Source organism: Channa argus, chromosome 14 (genome assembly GCF_033026475.1).
Source record: "Channa argus isolate prfri chromosome 14, Channa argus male v1.0, whole genome shotgun sequence".
Lineage (NCBI taxonomy): Eukaryota > Metazoa > Chordata > Actinopteri > Anabantiformes > Channidae > Channa > Channa argus.
This window is the reverse complement of record NC_090210.1, coordinates 22,583,819-22,602,461: the sequence shown is the minus strand read 5'-3', so window position 1 is coordinate 22,602,461 and position 18,643 is coordinate 22,583,819. Positions and strand designations below refer to the sequence as shown.

The window sequence follows — 18,643 nt, the reverse complement described above, 5'->3', positions numbered from 1 at the left end:
TTGTAATTCTGGTTCTCATGGACCCCTGTCCTGCTGGGTTTCTAACCATCTCTGTCCTACAAACTGTTGATTACCTGGATCAGGTGTGTGCAGTCACTTGTTTTTCTTCCACTCTACCTTGAACACAACTGATCCAGGTAATTAACAGTGGCTAGTGCAAGGACATTTGAAAAACAAGCAGGACAGGAGTCTTTGACTGGAACTGAGGACCCCTGTACTACAGGACTTGTATGTGGGAGGCAACCGCTCGTGTGGATCTTATTATAATATTTGTCCAGACATACACAGACAGACAACCATTCACGTTCACACAAATTACAGTCACCCCTTAACATAAGATGCATGTCTTTGGACTGTGGCGGGGAAACCCACACAAGAACAGGGAGAACGTGCAAACTCCACACAGAAGGGCCACAGCCAGCAGATGGATTTCAAAGCCGGGACATCCTAGCTGTGAGCTAACTGCATTAACCACTCCACCCCACAAACCTGTGCAAACATAAAGTCAAAACTCACTATTTGTTACTTTGAGATATTTCCTCAGACAAGCAGCGATCAGATTAAAGTGAAATAAAAAAGATATCTGGTTTCAAACGGCAGCAGAAGGCAGAAGCTCATTTCCACAATGTCATGATAGTTTATATCTGGACAGGTTTCTTCTAGTTTAGCAATGAAGGAACGTGCTACAGGGTAGTGAGAATTAGAAACAGCATGAAATAGTTTTCTTTAGCTTAAGAAACAGGACGGAAGCATTAAACTCATTGACTATATTAGACAAGAAAATCTAATTGCAGTTTGAGTTTATTTATTGAAGCTACACTCTGCCATCATTATAGCTACTTCCACTACACTAACCATAGCTTCATGGTTTAACAAATAAATATCAAAATTTACTGCAGAGTCAAATAATCCGTTTCACTTTTGGAGCTGCACTAAATTATGCACTTATATTAAAACTGACTCTTATGTTGATAATCAAATAATCCTTATTTCTGAAAACTAGGGAGCCATCTCCAAAAGGTTCAGAAGAAAGTTGTCAAAAAAAGGGTTAACTCTCTGTAACCACGTCACATCCTGGAAAAAACCTCCCTCTTCCTTGTTTTCTCCAACCCATAAAGCTTTACTCTGCACATTTATTTCCTTGTTCCCTCCTCTTCAGATCTACAGTTTGAGGATGGTCTAACCAACATGTGTGAGAGCTGACACTCCCCATTCAATGCAGAAACACATGTTGTTTAGATCAGAGCTCACACTAGTTTAATTTCTACGGAAGTGAAACTAACACAGTCATTATCACTGAAGGAGAAATGGCGCAGAAAGAAGTTCAGCTGGACCGAGAAACCATTTCTTGTTCAATCTGTCTGGATCTACTGAAGGTTCCAGTGACTATTCACTGTGGACACAGTTACTGTCTGAACTGTATTAATAGTTTCTGGGATGAAGAGGATGGTAAGAAACTCCACAGCTGTCCTCAGTGTAGACAGACCTTCACACCGAGACCTGTCCTGGTGAAAAACACCATGTTAGCAGTTTTAGTGGAGGAGCTGAAGAAGACTGGACTCCAAGCTACTCCTGGTAATCACTGCTATGCTGGACCTAAAGATGTGGCCTGTGATGTCTGTACTGGGAGAAAAATGAAAGCTGTTAAGTCCTGTTTGGTTTGTTTGGCCTCTTACTGTGAGAAACACCTGCAGCCTCATTATGAATCTCCTACTTTTAAAAAGCACAAGCTGGTGGAGCCCTCCAAGAACCTCCAGGAGAACATCTGCCCTCGTCATGATGAGGTGATGAAGATGTTCTGCCGTACTGATCAGCAGAGTATCTGTTATCATTGTCCTGTGGATGAACATAAAGGCCACGACACAGTCTCAGCTGCAGCAGAAAGGACTGAGAGGCAGAGAGAGCTCGAGGGGAGTCGACAACAAATCCAGCAGAGAATCCAGGACAGAGAGAAAGATGTGAAGGTGCTTCAACAGGAGGTGGAGGCTCTCAATCGCTCTGCTGAGAAAACAGTGGAGGACAGTGAGAAGATCTTCACTGAGCTGATCCGTCTCATTGAGAAAAGAAGCTCTGAGGTGAAGCAGCAGATCAGATCCCAGCAGGAAACTGAAGTGAGTCGAGTCAAAGAGCTTCAGGAGAAGCTGGAGCAGGAGATCACTGAGCTTAAGAGGAAAGATGCTGAGCTGGAGCAGCTCTCACACACAGAGGATCACAACCAGTTTCTACACAACTACCCCTCACTGTCAAAACTCAGTGAATCTACACATACATCCAGCATCAACATCCGTCCTCTGAGATACTTTGAGGATGTGACAGCAGCTGTGTCAGAGCTCAGAGATCAACTACAGGACATTCTGAGACAGACATGGACAAACATCTCATCATTAGTGACTCAAGTGGATGTTTTACTGCCACAAGCAGAACCAAAGACCAGAGCTGGATTCTTAAAATATTCACGTGAAATCACACTGAATCCAAACACAGCAAATGTACATCTGTTATTATCTGATGGAAATAGAAAAGCAACATTTAAAAGTCAATATCAAAATTACTGCAGTCATCTAGAACGATTTGGTGCAGAGTGGCAGGTCCTGAGCAGAGAGAGTCTAACTGGACGTTGTTACTGGGAGGTTGAGGTGAGAGGGAAAGGACTCTATGTAGCTGTTGCATACAAGAACATCAGCAGAGCAGGGAGCTTGAATGAATGTAGATTTGGATTCAATGACAAATCTTGGGCACTAAGATGTGACCATTATAGTTATAAATATTTGTACAATAATATTCATACTCCAGTCTCAGGTCCTCGGTCCTCCACAATAGGAGTGTACCTGGATCACAGAGCAGGTATTCTGTCCTTCTACAGTGTCTCTGAAACCATGACTCTCCTCCACAGAGTCCAGACCACATTCACTCAGCCTCTACATGCTGGTCTTTTGCTTTTCGATCAAGAAGGTACAAATGTTATTTTAAGGCAACTTCAGAATGTGCAACAAAAATGAGTACGTTTGCTTCATGTCACCCTGTGTGAAATGTGTGTAATACCATGGTCTGGATATTGTGTCACACTGTACAATATCAGCTCAAGAGTATTGACATTGTATATTGATAAATGTATAATTATTTATAGTTGCTTTTTCTCTTCTACTGCATTGGCAAACCATCTTTTATTGTATTTTGTTTATAACTGCGAGTCTAAAACTTTTAACTTTAACAACTTGGGAGCTATATGTTTTGTCATACCATTAATAACTGTATGACAAGTTTTACTATTGTTGTTAACAAATATATTTACAATTTAATCAATATTTAATCAATTAAATAATAATAAGTTATACTTAATATTTAATCAATCAAGCGGCTTAACTACACATTAAAGCAAGAAGTGGCCAACTATTTTGATTCATGTAGATTTATCTGTATGCTTTCATTTATGGTGAAACCACAGTAAAAAGTGTGATCAATGTTGATTAGAACAGCTGTGCAGTGGAGCGATGCACACAGTTAAACATCCCAGTCTTGTTATACTCGGTATTAGCATGTAACATGTATTTAGTCTTGTCCAGTCAAATTGCTTGGTCAGAACAAATGGTTGTATGATAGAATATGAGGGACCCAAACACAAGAACATTTGTCAGTCAGTCTCTACTTTCAAGTTTGTTCATTAAATTAACCTTCTCATAGTGAATCGAACACAGTTCTGTCACTTGTTGGCTTTTGCAATAAAGAGGGATGAAAAGGCAACTTTACCTATTTTCAACTTGCTCCTTGTGGCTTTATTTAGGGTGTAAATATACAATAATGCTTTTTAACTTCTCTCTGCCTTCTATATTCAAAAATATTCTTCTTCTTCTGGCTGAAAAATGCCTCCAGATGACATCACCCGGAGATGTTTTGCATCATTAGGAGTTCAGATAATTTAATCTGGGGGGAGCTCTGGAAAAACAGGCTGACCATGATGTTATGACCTGAGTAATTACGTGTGTTATTATTGCTATGCTGTCTTTTTCTCCGGCTCCTCTGTGTTTTGTGTGGGTATGTCTGAGGGGGGGGGGGTTGAACCACAGGTGGTCGTCACCGATTGGGCCATTCGAACTGATTGGACAGGATGGAGCGTCTTCCTCCATATAGACCAGGATGTCAGCAGCCCCCCGGTCCACCTCTGCCACTCCCAACCAACCCAGCGTTCTGTTTGGACTCGACTCTCGCCTCACAGAGAGCTCCGTGAACTTTGTTTTTTTTGACATTTCTGTAAATAATTATAATTTTCAATTACACGAAACTTCAGGATAAGGTCTTCACATTAGTGCAGTGTTTCACAATCACCTCACAGCCAGACAGACTTAAGACTTAATCAAGACTTGATTTGAAGTCCGAGACTAATTTTGTCCAGATGTAAAACATAAAGTAGTTGTAAGTGAGAGACAGTAAAGCTGAAGCTGACTGTGCAGACTGGGCTACAGGCCATTTTCAAGCTGTGTCACCAAAGACGATATCAATCTACCTTAGTGCTATGCAACAACTGCTCCCATCCCCTCCCTATGGGATGTCTGCTATTAAACTTAACTGCGATTAAAACCCCCAAGCATCCTGACTTGAACAGAACAGGAATCATCTCGTCTGGTCATGGGATATTTTTTCCCCCCGATGCCACCATGGGGGCTCTGTAGGTTTGTTCTGTTAAAACAGAAAAACAGCCTGACCTTTGAGCTGGGTTTGGATGTTCTAATGAAGGAAATGCCAATACCAAGCAACTGGGAAACTATTTCATAGCTATGAAGTTTATTTAGAATATTTTTCTGTTACGAAGACGATGAATCGGATATGACCAAAATGACACGAAGTTAACACTAAATTACATGATGTCATTAAGTAATGAAAGATGTAGTAAGATGGTGAATCAGAATTTTTACGCATGTTTATGAGATTAGAGCTTAATTTGTACTGTTCATCTGCTTTATATAAACATGCAGCCCAAGTGACAGTCACTGCACCGGTTGTACAAAGCTGTACAACTGATGTTTGCGTAAACTTCTGGCACATTTTTTATTCTTTCTGCAAGTACAAATTCACTATAAAGTGTTTTCTCTGAGAAAATGGCCTCAGCTTCCAATTACAATATCAGATATAAAACTTTTCATTAACCATAGTTAAAGTACCCTAATCAATGAAAAATAATTCAAACTAAATTTTACGATAACACATTTCAAACATAAACATAACAAATTAGGAAGACATATCAAAATCCAGAGATCCTCAGGTACAGTACACTTGTTCATGTTATTGGTTTGATACAACAATAATAACACCGTGTTTTATTACATCCACACCAAGATAAAAAACCTTGATGAGGACATAGAAAATAGGGAGCCATCCATAAAAGGTTTATCACTGACAAGTTTATGTTAGGAGCTCTAATGTTGAAAAAAAAAAAAACAAGAGCTTCAGTCTGTCCATATATTTCCTTGTTCCCTCCTCTTCAAATCTACAGTTTGAGGATGGGTGTAACCAACATGTGGTGAAGTGTGAGAGGTGACATTCCCCATTCACCGCAGAAACACATGATGTTTAGATTGGAACTCAACGTACTTTCAGTTATAAGAAAATAAAACCGACAGTCATTACCACAGAAGGAGAAATGGCGCAGAAAGTAGTTCAGCTGGACCGAGAAACTATTTCTTGTTCGATCTGTCTGGATCTACTGAAGGATCCAGTGACTATTCCCTGTGGACACAGTTACTGTATGAACTGTATTAATAGTTTCTGGGATGAAGAGGATCAGAAGAAACTCCACTGCTGTCCTCAGTGTAGAAAGACCTTCACACCGAGACCTGTCCTGTTGAAAAACACCATGTTAGCAGTTTTAGTGGAGGAGCTGAAGAAGACTGGACTCCAAGCTGCTCCTGCTGATCACTGCTATGCTGGACCTGAAGATGTGGCCTGTGATGTCTGTACTGGGAGAAAACTGAAAGCTGTTAAGTCCTGTCTGGTTTGTTTGGTCTCTTACTGTGAGAAACACCTGCAACCTCATTATGAATCTCCTGCTTTTAAAAAGCACAAGCTGGTGGAGCCCTCCAAGAACCTCCAGGAGAACATCTGCTCTCATCATGATGAGGTGATGAAAATGTTCTGCTGTACTGATCAGCAGTTTATCTGTTATCTCTGCTCTGTGGATGAACATAAAGGCCACGACACAGTCTCAGCTGCAGCAGAAAGGACTGAGAGGCAGAGAGAACTCGAGGGGAGTCGACAACAAATCCAGCAGAGAATCCAGGACAGAGACAAAGATGTGAAGGTGCTTCAACAGGAGGTGGAGGCTCTCAATCGCTCTGCTGAGAAAACAGTGGAGGACAGTGAGAAGATCTTCACTAAGCTGATCTGTCTATTCAAGAAAAGAAGGTCTGAGGTGAAGCAGCAGATCAGATCCCAGCAGGAAACTGAAGTGAGTCGAGTCAAAGAGCTTCAGGAGAAGCTGGAGCAGGAGATCACTGAGCTGAAGAGGAAAGATGCTGAGCTGGAGCAGCTCTCACACACAGAGGATCACAACCAGTTTCTACACAACTACCCCTCACTGTCACAACTCAGTGAATCTACAGATACATCCAGCATCAACATCCGTCCTCTGAGATACTTTGAGGATGTGACAGCAGCTGTGTCAGAGCTCAGAGATCAACTACAGGACATTCTGAGACAGACATGGACAAACATCTCATCATTAGTGACTCAAGTGGATGTTTTACTGCCACAAGCAGAACCAAAGACCAGAGCTGGATTCTTAAAATATTCATGTGAACTCACACTGGATCCAAACACAGCAAACACTTATCTCTTATTATCTGAGGGAAACAGGAAAGCAACAGTGATGAGTCAAGAATAGTCTTATTCTCATGAAACAGACAGATTCATTCATTGGTTTCATGTCCTGAGCAGAGAGAGTCTGACTGGACGTTGTTACTGGGAGGTGGAGTGGAGAGGGACAGGAGTTGATGTAGCAGTCGCATACAAGAACATCAGCAGAGATGGGAGCGGTGATGAATGTGTATTTGGATTTAATGACAAATCTTGGGCACTAACATGTTTCCAAAACAGTTATAAAATTTGGTTCAACAATATTAAAACTCCAGTCTCAGGTCCTCAGTCCTCCAGAATAGGAGTGTACCTGGATCACAGAGCAGGTATTCTGTCCTTCTACAGTGTCTCTGAAACCATGACTCTCCTCCACAGAGTCCAGACCACATTCACTCAGCCTCTACATGCTGGACTTCGACTTTTATATCAGGAAGTCACTGCTGAGTTCTGTAAACTTAAATAGACAGAACTCATAAAGAGTCAAAAATGAGTCTTTCATCTCATATCCATATTTAGTTCCTAAACCCAAAATGTCTTACGTGTAGAACATACACAAATGAAATAACTTTGTTGTTGCATTACTTCTGATAGGGTCAGTATAATCTGGGATGAAAAATATAACCTAAAAAAAAAACTGTTTGTATAAAAATTATTTGTCCATGAATTTACTGGATCATAATGAGAAACAATTTTGCAGTAAGTCTAATTCTTTAGGAGAAGGAATTTTGTTGCTTCTTGACAAATAACATATATTGTGACCAACTATTTTAGAGATGTTGAAGGTCACCTTACAGCCAGACAGTCCTGAGTTGTTAATTTTTAATCCAGACTTGACATCTTTTTTTCCTAAGGTGTAATCTTTTAATTCACAGTCTATTGTGCTAAATTTTGTAATTTACTGCAATACTGCAATTAGCACAGGAATAAACTCCAGAAGGACTCGACCTCTGAAAGCAACATGTTCCATAATCTTTAAGTAATTAAAACACAATAGTAAATGTTTGGTGGAGTTTTATGTTTTTCATATGAAGTTTTCTCAGTTGTACCTCAAACACGAGTGACAGAGTCTTATGACACATAAAGATTTAAATGCCAAGTGTGATGGAAACTGTGCAGTTTTATTTCAGTTTGAGTCATATAATTCTAAATTGATTGTGTTCTTTATGTCAAGTTGATCAGTCAGAATTCAATAAATGAAAGAAATCTAAACCCATTGGCCCAAGCCTCATATTTTTTAATTTAACACTGTGGACAGACAGGAAACCTAACAGGACAGGATGGAACAGAAGGTTTAAGGACATGAGACGTTGCATTGATGAGAGCAGGACAGAATTTAGGTCATAGTGACGATGACCTCTGACCTACAAAATCTAATCAGTTCATTTCTTTTTAATCAGTGTGGTTATTTGTGTCAAATTTACAGTAATTTTGTCAAAGAATTCTTCTGATATAGCGTCTACAAAAATTGGGATGGATGGTGGAAAACTTTTGTTGAGGACATTAATCAATGGATCGTTAGGCTTTATTTAACTTCCAAACACCAAATCCATTACACTTGGGATTATGATTGAAAAGCTTCGGTCGACACACACACACATTTTATTAAACAAAAAATGAACTTAACATTTTAAAACACAGTGCTGGTTTAAACATGTACCACCCAAACTAGAACCAACACAAGCACGTTGAATATAAAGGAAGGGGTCCTTTGAAATCTCATTCCAGCTGTCTGAGCTACGATAGGCTCCAGCTCGTCCACAACAAAAAGGTAATAATCAAAGTGCATTGATATAGAGACTAAGTCTAAGAAATGAAAATGAATGTATTGTTCTTTTGTACAGTTTAAGGGAAGTTTACATTACGAAAAACATGAAAATGCATCATATTATCTTCAATTCTGCTCAGATGATTTGGAGTTTGTTTTTTGTTTTCTATTCTTGTTAAATGATGTTTTACATATCATTTGGCTTTAAAGAGTCCAGGCTGTCGTGAAGCTCCAGGGCCTCATACGAAGCTACAGCATCTCCCTGCCCCGAGCTACAATAACATCCAGCAGTTCATAGACACTATTATAGTCAATCCAGTGACTAAAATAGCCATCAGCACCACCTCCGACTGGCTGTATGAATATCAAAATATCAGCTGACATGTTAAGCAGCTTTCTATCCTCCCCTCGCTTTAATTCAAATAATGGCAACTCCTCTGAATTTGGTATTATCAGTAACAAGACCTAAACATTTCAGAGTACAGGTAAGTTTCCAGGGTTTCTATCAACGCCGGCTTTTGTTAAGCTGAAAAGGTTTAACAGCATGTTCCAGCTTTCCAGGAACATCCCCCCACCCCCCCCCCCACCCCCCCCCCCCAACCCCGCATTAAACTGCACCCACACATTCAACCCAACCCTCCATTGGTATCTACTGTGTCCTCATAATCTATCAATGAAAACAGTCAGGCCTACTGTTAGCAAACAACTAGACCACTTGTTAGCTACCTGCTGCCTGAGCCAATAAACAGTTCAAATAATCTGGAAAACTTTGTTCAGCTACCTCCTGGTAGCAACAAGTATCAACCCTGTTAAAAGCAACTCAAAACAAACTAGTGAAACATTTGTCTATAATCTCATGTTAGCTATGTAATGCTACAATCTTAGCCAGCAAGTAGGCCGCAAACCTTCCTGATAAACCAAACCTCTTGTTAGCAAACCAGTCCTGAGCTACTTCAACCTACTGATTTATACCCTATACTCATGTTGCTGCGTAGTTTATTGAGTACATTTTTATTCCACTTACCTGTCGTTGCTCCAGTCAAACAACTGTCTTCTTCTCCACAACCATTCAGTGGGACTAACAGCACTGTCGGCCATGTTTTTCACAGTTTTAGGCTCCATGCTTTTATACTCAGCTCACTTAGCAGAGACAAAACCTGGCAAATCCTGTACAGCCAACCTCCACTGGACGGACCTTAGCTTTCCAGGTACAGTCCTCTTCCTCTGCTTTGCAATGTCTCAATGAATTCACGGGGAACCGGCTAAATTATTGCGATGTAACGCCCATCAATGAATCGTCACAATTTTTTGAGTTAAGATGTTACTTTGAGGGGGCAGCTGTAGCTCTGTTGGTAAGTCATCCAGGGACCACAGGGTCAGTGGTGGATCCTCAGTCCTGGCTATATGTCAAAGTATCTCTGGCCAAGACACTGAACCCCCAGCAGCCCATCCCCATCTCCAGCTGAGCAGTGCAGTGCCCATCCAAGGCCGGTAGAAACTGGGGCGGGTTGCGTCAGCAAGGGCATCCAGCATAAAAAAAAATAAAAACTGTGCCAAAATCAACATGTGGACAATGATCCGCTGTGGTGACCCTGAACTTAAGGGATAAGCCAAAAATAAAAAATAAACAAATAAAAAATGTTACCTTGTGTATTTCTGCGTCTATATTGTGGTTTCAGATTTACACCATCAGCGGAATATTCACCAAAGTGAACGCAAATTTAAAACGTAGGCCTCCAGTTCTCAGACAGAGAACAGTCTGATTGAACAGACACAGCTAATGTCTCCTGTCTCTGCGGGATGTGTAAACCAACCACAACATGCTCCTTAGGACTTCTAAACCTGGTTTCTGGTTTAACTTCAAGAAAGTTTAGGAAGATAAGAACGTATTAGATCAGCTCATAGCATAAAGTTAGTTGTCCTTTGAAGAGGCCTTGATTTCAGTACCTATGTATCAATTTCATAGCATCTGCACATTTGTAGCTAAAATCCATGTTTAGTTAAGGCTTATGTGTCGGTTTAGTATGATTTTTTTTCATTTTTATAGGCTGTTTATATTTTGTGAATATTGTGTAAAACATAGAAAATTGACCAACAGGCTGAATTTAACCAGTAAGAGATTTACTGATGCAGTGTATAATCAAAGCCAGCAGAGCAGACACACACTCAGTGAGTCATTTAGCAAATGTACTCTTTACAACATACTATGGTGAATTATTAATATTGAACAGCGCCGAACTATATTTCCAGGAGCAGTGTATTTGTTAGCTACAGCATATAAACTTGTGCAATAGAATCAACAACATGAAAAAAATGTATATATATATATATATATATATATATATACACACACTCTTGCTTGAGGCCTGTAACACCATTGCGACATTGCAACTTCTCAGAGGGGCCGATGTAGCCAAGCTTTTATCGACTACAACATTCTCCTATGGGACTGTCCACAACCTGCTTTCTCCTCTCAGCTGCTGTTGCTCTGCTTCAAGGAAGCTGTGCTGTGCTTGGACCAAAGCCACAGTGTCCTTGCTGGACCTGCTCTACTACGTTCCTTGGTCTAATTGCTGTCTAAGCCTGCAAAACAGCCTCCTTTGGGTTCCACTTTCTTCCTGCTGAGACTGTTCGTGCTGCCTAATCTCAACTCTGGCCTCAGTATGCTTAAACCCTTCTGTTAGACTGGTTGTAGGAGCTCCACAATCCCTTTTCCATATTGGGCCATGCTGCTGGGGCATCCAGCCACTTTCTAATGCACAACACAAGACGGCGCCTTCATTCTAAGGTGTGGTTTGAAGCGGTTTGTCCACATTTTGGTTTTTAAGGAAGTGCTTTATAATAAAACTCCATTAAATGGTGTTAAACTGCTAAAAGTTAATAGTTATTTTCTCAGATATTTAGCATGAAGTTTATTGTCTATGTGGCTAAAAAGGCTTTTTGGCTTCACTTTAGAAGTAACAAAAATACGGGGCAATTTATGTCCTAAAGATAAACACAGGATGAGTTCAACACACACGTGTGTTATTCTCTGCAACTGCAGTTTACTCCTGGCATTCAGTTTTTCACACCACTTGAAATGCTTCCTACCAAAGTTTGCTTACCAACTCTCCAATCAATAAACCTCCTAAACAGATAGCATCTCTGTGTCTTTCTCATAAATATAGTTACTACGCTCTGTCAATTTAAGGTGATTCCCAGTCACAGTTCAAAACATTTAAAACTGTTCAATCAATCAATTTAAAGGGCTGGCAAAGAGGGCAAGCAGGGACACACACTATGATCCAATGCATCACTCCTTCCAGGAACCAAACACTGTCTTTGAAGCAGTGAGTGGACCCACTGGGGTGTACATACATTGGTTATGTTGTGAGTGGCAGGTGCATGAGGAAGGAGAAGACTGGACCAGCAGGAAGTGAAGGTAAGTGAATGTAGACTTGGTTGTGGTTTGAAACAGAGACAAAAACAAATCACCCAAGATAAACAGGAAAAGACAGTGAGCGATTATCTCAAGCTCAGTGAGGAGATAACCTGACCTCCACAGCACAGCTGCTTATGTTAAGTAAGTAACTAAAAATTTAATAGAGCTTATTCAACCACCTAAATAGTAAATTGTACATGGAAAAAACAAATGGGACTGAAACAGTATGTTGCTAAACTGTCCCTCTTCTTTAAGTTAAATTCAGTCTGATGACTCCTACTTTTTCTATTGGGTCTTAAGCACATTGAACTCGACATATTTTCTTCTTCTATTCTCTTCAGATCTACAGTCAAAGGACACTGCAGAAACACATGTTTAGCTCAGAGCTCAAACTAGATTTAGTTTAAAGGAAGTGAAACTCAGTTAGTCTTTGTCACTAGGAAGTGAAATGGCACACAAAGACGTTCAGCTGGCAAACAATTTCCTGTTTGATCTGTCTCGATCTACTGTAGGATCCAGTGACTATTCCCTGTGGACACAGCTACTGTATGAACTGGATTAAAATCCACTGGGATCAACAGGCCTACACAGCTCCATACACAGCAAAATGTGATACACAGTGTGCAGAGTTGGTACAAGTACACATACTCAATACTTAAGTAAAAGCACAAGTACTGACCTATAACATATCCACTACAAGTACCTCTTCAATTCTTTTGCTCATTAAAAGTACTGAGCACAATCTCTACATTTTACTTTGCAAAAAAAGTGAAAGTAGTCCACTAAGAAAACAGCATTTTACACAATACTGGTGGCAGTTATGGCAAAACATGTACAGTAATCAATAAACATAAGGGTCAAAGGTCACTGATTTTAACCACCTTATTGCTGACAGGTGGTTAACATATGATACATGAGTATTTATTAGTTCACACATTTATTAAAAAAACATATTAAAATGACCAGTTGGTACTAATGTTATGGCTGATCGGCGTATATTTGCATTACATACCAACATGAACTCATCATCCGACAGCTAAGTAAAAGGGTATTTTGGTATTTGTGGCTTTGGATGAAGGTGGGTTTACATTTATATAACCAAATTATTTGGAAAACTGCATATTGTAAGAGTGCCATTACTTTCCTTGTGACTATACATTTTAATTATTGTAACCATTAGAAAGTTCAATCCAAGTGCATTTTAAGAGAACCTACCTGGTAACTATACAAAAAAGGGAGTCATATCTAAACAAAGAGATGCCAAGAAGAAAATAGGACGATTGACATGATGAGTATTTTAAAGGGAAAATGGGAACTACTGTTTGATGAGGGGTTTAAAACAATTATTTCTCTCCTAAGTTGCTCCTCTTGCTGCTTTGAATCAAAGCCTGAATACACCACCACCTCTCAAACACAGCATGTTCCACTCGGTTGTATTTCCTTGTTCCCTCCCCTTAAGATCTACAGTTTGAAAATGGGTGTGAATGTGGTAAAGTACAAGAGCTGACAAGTCCCAGTCAATACAGAAACAGAGTTCAGACTAGTTGAAGCATTACCACAGAAGGGCAAATGGCGCAGAAAGGAGTTCAGCTGGACCAAGAAACTATTACTTGTTCGATCTGTCTGGATCTACTGAAGGATCCAGTAACTATTCCGTGTGGACACAGTTACTGTCTGAACTGTATTAAAACCCACTGGGATCTTGAGGATGGTAAGAAACTCCACAGCTGTCCTCAGTGTAGACAGACCTTCACACTGAGACCTGTCCTGGTAAAAAACACCATATTAGCAGTTTTAGTGGAGGAGCTGAAGAAGACTGGACTCCAAGCTACTCCTGCTGATCACTGCTATGCTGGACCTGAAGATGTGGCCTGTGATTTCTGCACTGGGAGAAAACTGAAAGCTGTGAAGTCCTGTTTGATGTGTCTGGTCTCTTACTGTGAGAAACACCTGCAGCCTCATTATGATGTAGCACAGTTAAAAAAACACAAGCTGGTGGAGCCCTCCAAGAACCTCCAGGAGAACATCTGCTCTCGTCACGATGAGGTGATGAAGATGTTCTGTCGTACTGATCAGCAGTGTGTCTGTTATCTCTGCTCTGTGGATGAACATAAAGGCCACGACACAGTCTCAGCTGAAGCAGAAAGGACTGAGAGGCAGAGAGAGCTCGAGGGGAGTCGACAACAAATCCAGCAGAGAATCCAGGACAGAGACAAAGATGTGAAGGTGCTTCAACAGGAGGTGGAGGCTCTCAATTGCTCTGCTGAGGAAACAGTGGAGGACAGTGAGAAGATCTTCACTGAGCTGATCCGTCTCATTGAGAAAAGAAGCTCTGAGGTGAAGCAGCAGATCAGATCCCAGCAGGAAACTGAAGTGAGTCGAGTCAAAGAGCTTCAGGAGAAGCTGGAGCAGGAGATCACTGAGCTGAAGAGGAAAGATGCTGAGCTGGAGCAGCTCTCACACACAGAGGATCACAACCAGTTTCTACACAACTACCCCTCACTGTCACAACTCAGTGAATCTACAGATACAACCAGTATCAACATCCGTCCTCTGAGATACTTTGAGGATGTGACAGCAGCTGTGTCAGAGCTCAGAGATCAACTACAGGACATTCTGAGAGAGACATGGACAAACATCTCATCATTAGTGACTCAAGTGGATGTTTTACTGTCACAACCAGAACCAAAGACCAGAGCTGGATTCTTAAAATATTCATGTGAAATCACACTGGATCCAAACACAGCAAATGAATATCTGTTATTATCTGAGGGAAACAGAAAAGTAACATTAAGGAGCGAGCAACAGAGTTATTTTACTCACCCAGACAGATTTACTAAGTATTGTCAGGTCCTGAGCAAAGAGAGTTTGACTGAACGTTGTTACTGGGAGGTGAAGTGGAGAGGGACAGGAGTCTATGTAGCAGTTGCATACAAGAACATCAGCAGAGCAGGGAGCTTGAATGAATGTGGGTTTGGACGCAATGACAAATCTTGGGCATTGAATTGTCACCAAAATAATTATTATTTTTGGTTCAACAATATCAGAACTCCAGTCTCAGGTCCTCAGTCCTCCAGAATAGGAGTGTACCTGGATCACAGAGCAGGTATTCTGTCCTTCTACAGTGTCTCTGAAACCATGACTCTCCTCCACAGAGTCCAGACCACATTCACTCAGCCTCTACATGCTGGACTTTGGTTTTCCTACTACGGCGACAATGCTGTTTTTTGGGATCTTAAATAGAAATGTTATTTACCTGCATTTGGTTAAAATACACATTTTCACTTAAAGCAATGTTTGTCTTCATCATAGTGACTGAGAGCTCATTGTTGCTGTGTCTCAAACAGTAACTGTCAGCACTTTATTATCCCATCTTATTTTTATTCATGTATCGCTACTTTCACATTACAGTGCAGTGTTTAGCTTTTATTGGCATCTAGTGGTGAAGCTGCAGATTGCAACCATCTGAATACCAAGGTGCCAAAAACAGAAAAAGCAAATTTGAGCCTGTGATGTAGCTTCTGAGTGTCTTTAAGATGCACACTGTCCTCTTTCTGATTAGACATGGAGGAAGTCTCTGCTGTCGATGATTATATGATATGTAAACTTCACTGCAATGTAAAAGGTTTGTTGAATATTTGTCTCCTTACTGTGCAGAGGGTCTGAAGCAGGGTAACGGTGGGTAGCTAGTTAACATTAGCTAATTTATTCTCTTTGCTTTGACAATAAAGCATCATCATTTATTTAATGTTTTATCTAAGTGCAATGATTTGCATTGTAAGCAGCAGCATCAGTAGAAATACACAGCTGCAGGCTGGGAAACCGGAGAAAACAAGCAAATAAAACAATTGACATGTATTTTTAATGCAATTTTTTGATTAAAACACACTTTACTATTTATTAGTTTAAAACTGGTCGGATGGTTTGAACGGTTCTATTGGTACCAGCCTCTAAAAAAAAAACATGGCTGCAAACACAGGATAAGTTGCATGATGTCTGGATGTATATAGATTCAACCCCATAGCAAACACAGCTTCCTGCTGTGAACAGGAAACCCCAAAATAAATTGACTGATTGAGTCTTTATGAAAATAAGCTTCAGCATAAATGAAATAAAAACAATATCTGTTATCTTATGGGCGTCAAAACTTCACATCCAATTTTGACCAAAATACAAATTGTTACTCTTTCTTGAAACGGCACGTCTTGTATTGCCCCTGTGAACAAATAAAGAATTGGTTATAATTGACCAGACTTTATTGCATAATACAACAAAATTGTAGAGAAAGGAGCAAGTGGTTAAAAAAAGATGTCCACAGAAGTTTTGAAATAAAAAGTTGTTCTTCTGCTCTAACCATGATGATTTTACTTCTTCAGGAAGAAAAACGGGTTCCACTCCAAAAAAGTTACTCCACTCCACACGTCCTACTGATATTAATCAAACATTTACAGCACATAGATATTTGCATTTTCATTTAGAGAAATTTCATCATGACCAGTGAGATTTTCTATAGCTAAACAGCCAGAAAAGCACAATAAATTGAACTGAACATTAAAGTGTTGAACAAGCTGAACAAGTATAACAGATATTCCTGTTCCTTGCTTTTGAATTTGGTTCCACAAAACTCAGCAGTGTTTCCCGATTGTAATAAAGCTGTAGTCCAGAATGGAGAGTGAATGCGGTCTGGACTCTGTGGAGGAGAGTCATGGTTTCAGAGACACTGTAGAAGGACAGAATACCTGCTCTGTGATCCAGGTACAGTCCTATTCTGGAGGACTGAGGACCTGAGACCGGAGTTTGGACACTGTTGTACTAAAATGTACAACGATTTTGGAAACAATTTAAAGCCCAAGATTTGTCACTGCAGCCAAATCTGCATTCATTTCCATTGCCGTCCCTGCTGACAATCTTGTTTCTGACTGCAACATCAGCTCCTATCTCTCTCTACTCCACCTCCCAGTAACAACATCCAGCCGGAGTCTCTCTGCTGAGTACCTGATGCCGTTTATTGAATCTCTATAAAGCCATATAAAGGCCTCCAGTGACTTGGCATTGTTGCTTTTCTGTTTCCGCCGAGATAATAAAACAGATTTCTTTGCTGTGTTTGGATCCAGTGTGATTTCAGTGTAAAATTCAGCTCTGGTCTTTGGTCTGTCAGGGAAAATGTTTGTCCGTGTCTGTCTCAGAATGTCCTGTAGTTGATGTGTGAGCTCTGACACAGCTGCTGTCACATCCTCAAAGTATCTCAGAGGACGGATGGAGTGGTTGCTCTTAAATGTTCCTTAGGCTCGGACAGACCTTGGCAAAGCATAATGTTCCTATCATACACCATGACCATGGAATAATCTTCAAAAAACGAACAAAAACTAAATACATTCGTATCTATTAATGATGTTAGGAGTATCATAAAGAATGCAGTGAGGGAGAAATGCCAGTGTTTTTCTCGAGAAGTTTCTGTGCTTGAAAAACTGTCATTCATCATTTTTTATGTGTTTTGTGCATGTTGATTTTGTATGGTTGCTGTCTTGGCCAGCTCTTCCTTGCAAAAGAGATTCCTGAGCTCAATGGGGTGTCCTTCTTAAAAAAATTAAAAATAAAATGAATAGAAATTCTGGTTGTTAAAAGCATCATCTTAATTAATTAATAGAAATAACATTAACATTAATAGAAATAATGTAAAGGTTTTAAAGTAGAAAGCTGACTAATGTTCTCCTGCTCTGTGTTGTTTCAAACAGAAAATGGCCCTTGTTACTTCACTAGTACTTCCAAATTGTCTCCATCAGCTTGGAAAAAGTACAAAGGAAAATACTTTGCTCATTTAAAAAGAGAACTTTATTCATTACATAAAATGGTCAATTCAATTATGTACAGACTTACTGCAGCCACACAGTCACTTTGTTTTGAACCAGAATCGTGTAGCTTGTCTGTTCTTTCAGATGCAGAAGCTTTTCTGTAGTTTGATTATGATGAATATTTTTATAATAGTTACACATAATATCTCATTTGACATTCTTCTTTACAAATTATTACATTTACAAGTAATGAGAACAAAATGTCTGTGATAAAGATGTCTATGTTTAAGTCCGTGCAGTGGAAGAGAAGCAACAACACAAACATGAACCGAAAACTGTGCATAAAGACACAATTAGATTTTCATTAGAACAAATGTCTAAAACTTGAGCAGTGACGTCCTCCGGCATGACTACAAAAAGACACCAGCATGGAGAACTCATCAAGTGCTGATCAATGTTAAAAATAAAACTGGTTGCTCTGAGCAAGTAAATTTCAATTTTTAAGCCATCACCTTTAAATGACTTTTGTCTTTAGTTCAGAAAACTCAGCACTGTCTCCCCATTCATAAAAAAAACGTAGTCCAGCATGTAGAGGCTGAGTGAATGTGGTCTGGACTCTGTGGAGGAGAGTCATGGTTTCAGAGACACTGTAGAAGGACAGAATACCTGCTCTGTGATCCAGGTACACTCCTATTCTGGAGGACTGAGGACCCGATACTGGAATTTTAATTTTGTTGAACCAAAAATAATAATTATTTTGGTGACAATTTAGTGCCCATGATTTGTCATTGCGTCCAAATCCACATTCATTATAGCTCC

At 40.0% G+C, this 18,643-nt stretch overlaps 2 protein-coding genes and 1 pseudogene across 2 annotated transcripts; all 3 read left to right on the top strand.

Annotated features, from left to right (window-relative positions):
• The first annotated feature begins 840 nt into the window (after positions 1–840).
• On the top strand, positions 841–3,746 carry LOC137140565 (tripartite motif-containing protein 16-like). Its single transcript, XM_067528864.1, has one exon. The coding sequence runs from the start codon at positions 1,308–1,310 to the stop codon at positions 2,997–2,999; it is 1,692 nt and encodes a 563-aa protein (XP_067384965.1). The 5' UTR covers positions 841–1,307; the 3' UTR covers positions 3,000–3,746.
• A 1,790-nt stretch (positions 3,747–5,536) lies between these two features.
• Positions 5,537–8,263, top strand: LOC137140567 (tripartite motif-containing protein 16-like; annotated as a pseudogene).
• Positions 8,264–13,091: 4,828 nt separating this feature from the next.
• Positions 13,092–18,031, top strand: LOC137140561 (tripartite motif-containing protein 16-like). Its single transcript, XM_067528860.1, has one exon. The coding sequence runs from the start codon at positions 13,602–13,604 to the stop codon at positions 15,273–15,275; it is 1,674 nt and encodes a 557-aa protein (XP_067384961.1). The 5' UTR covers positions 13,092–13,601; the 3' UTR covers positions 15,276–18,031.
• The last annotated feature ends 612 nt before the right edge of the window (positions 18,032–18,643 follow it).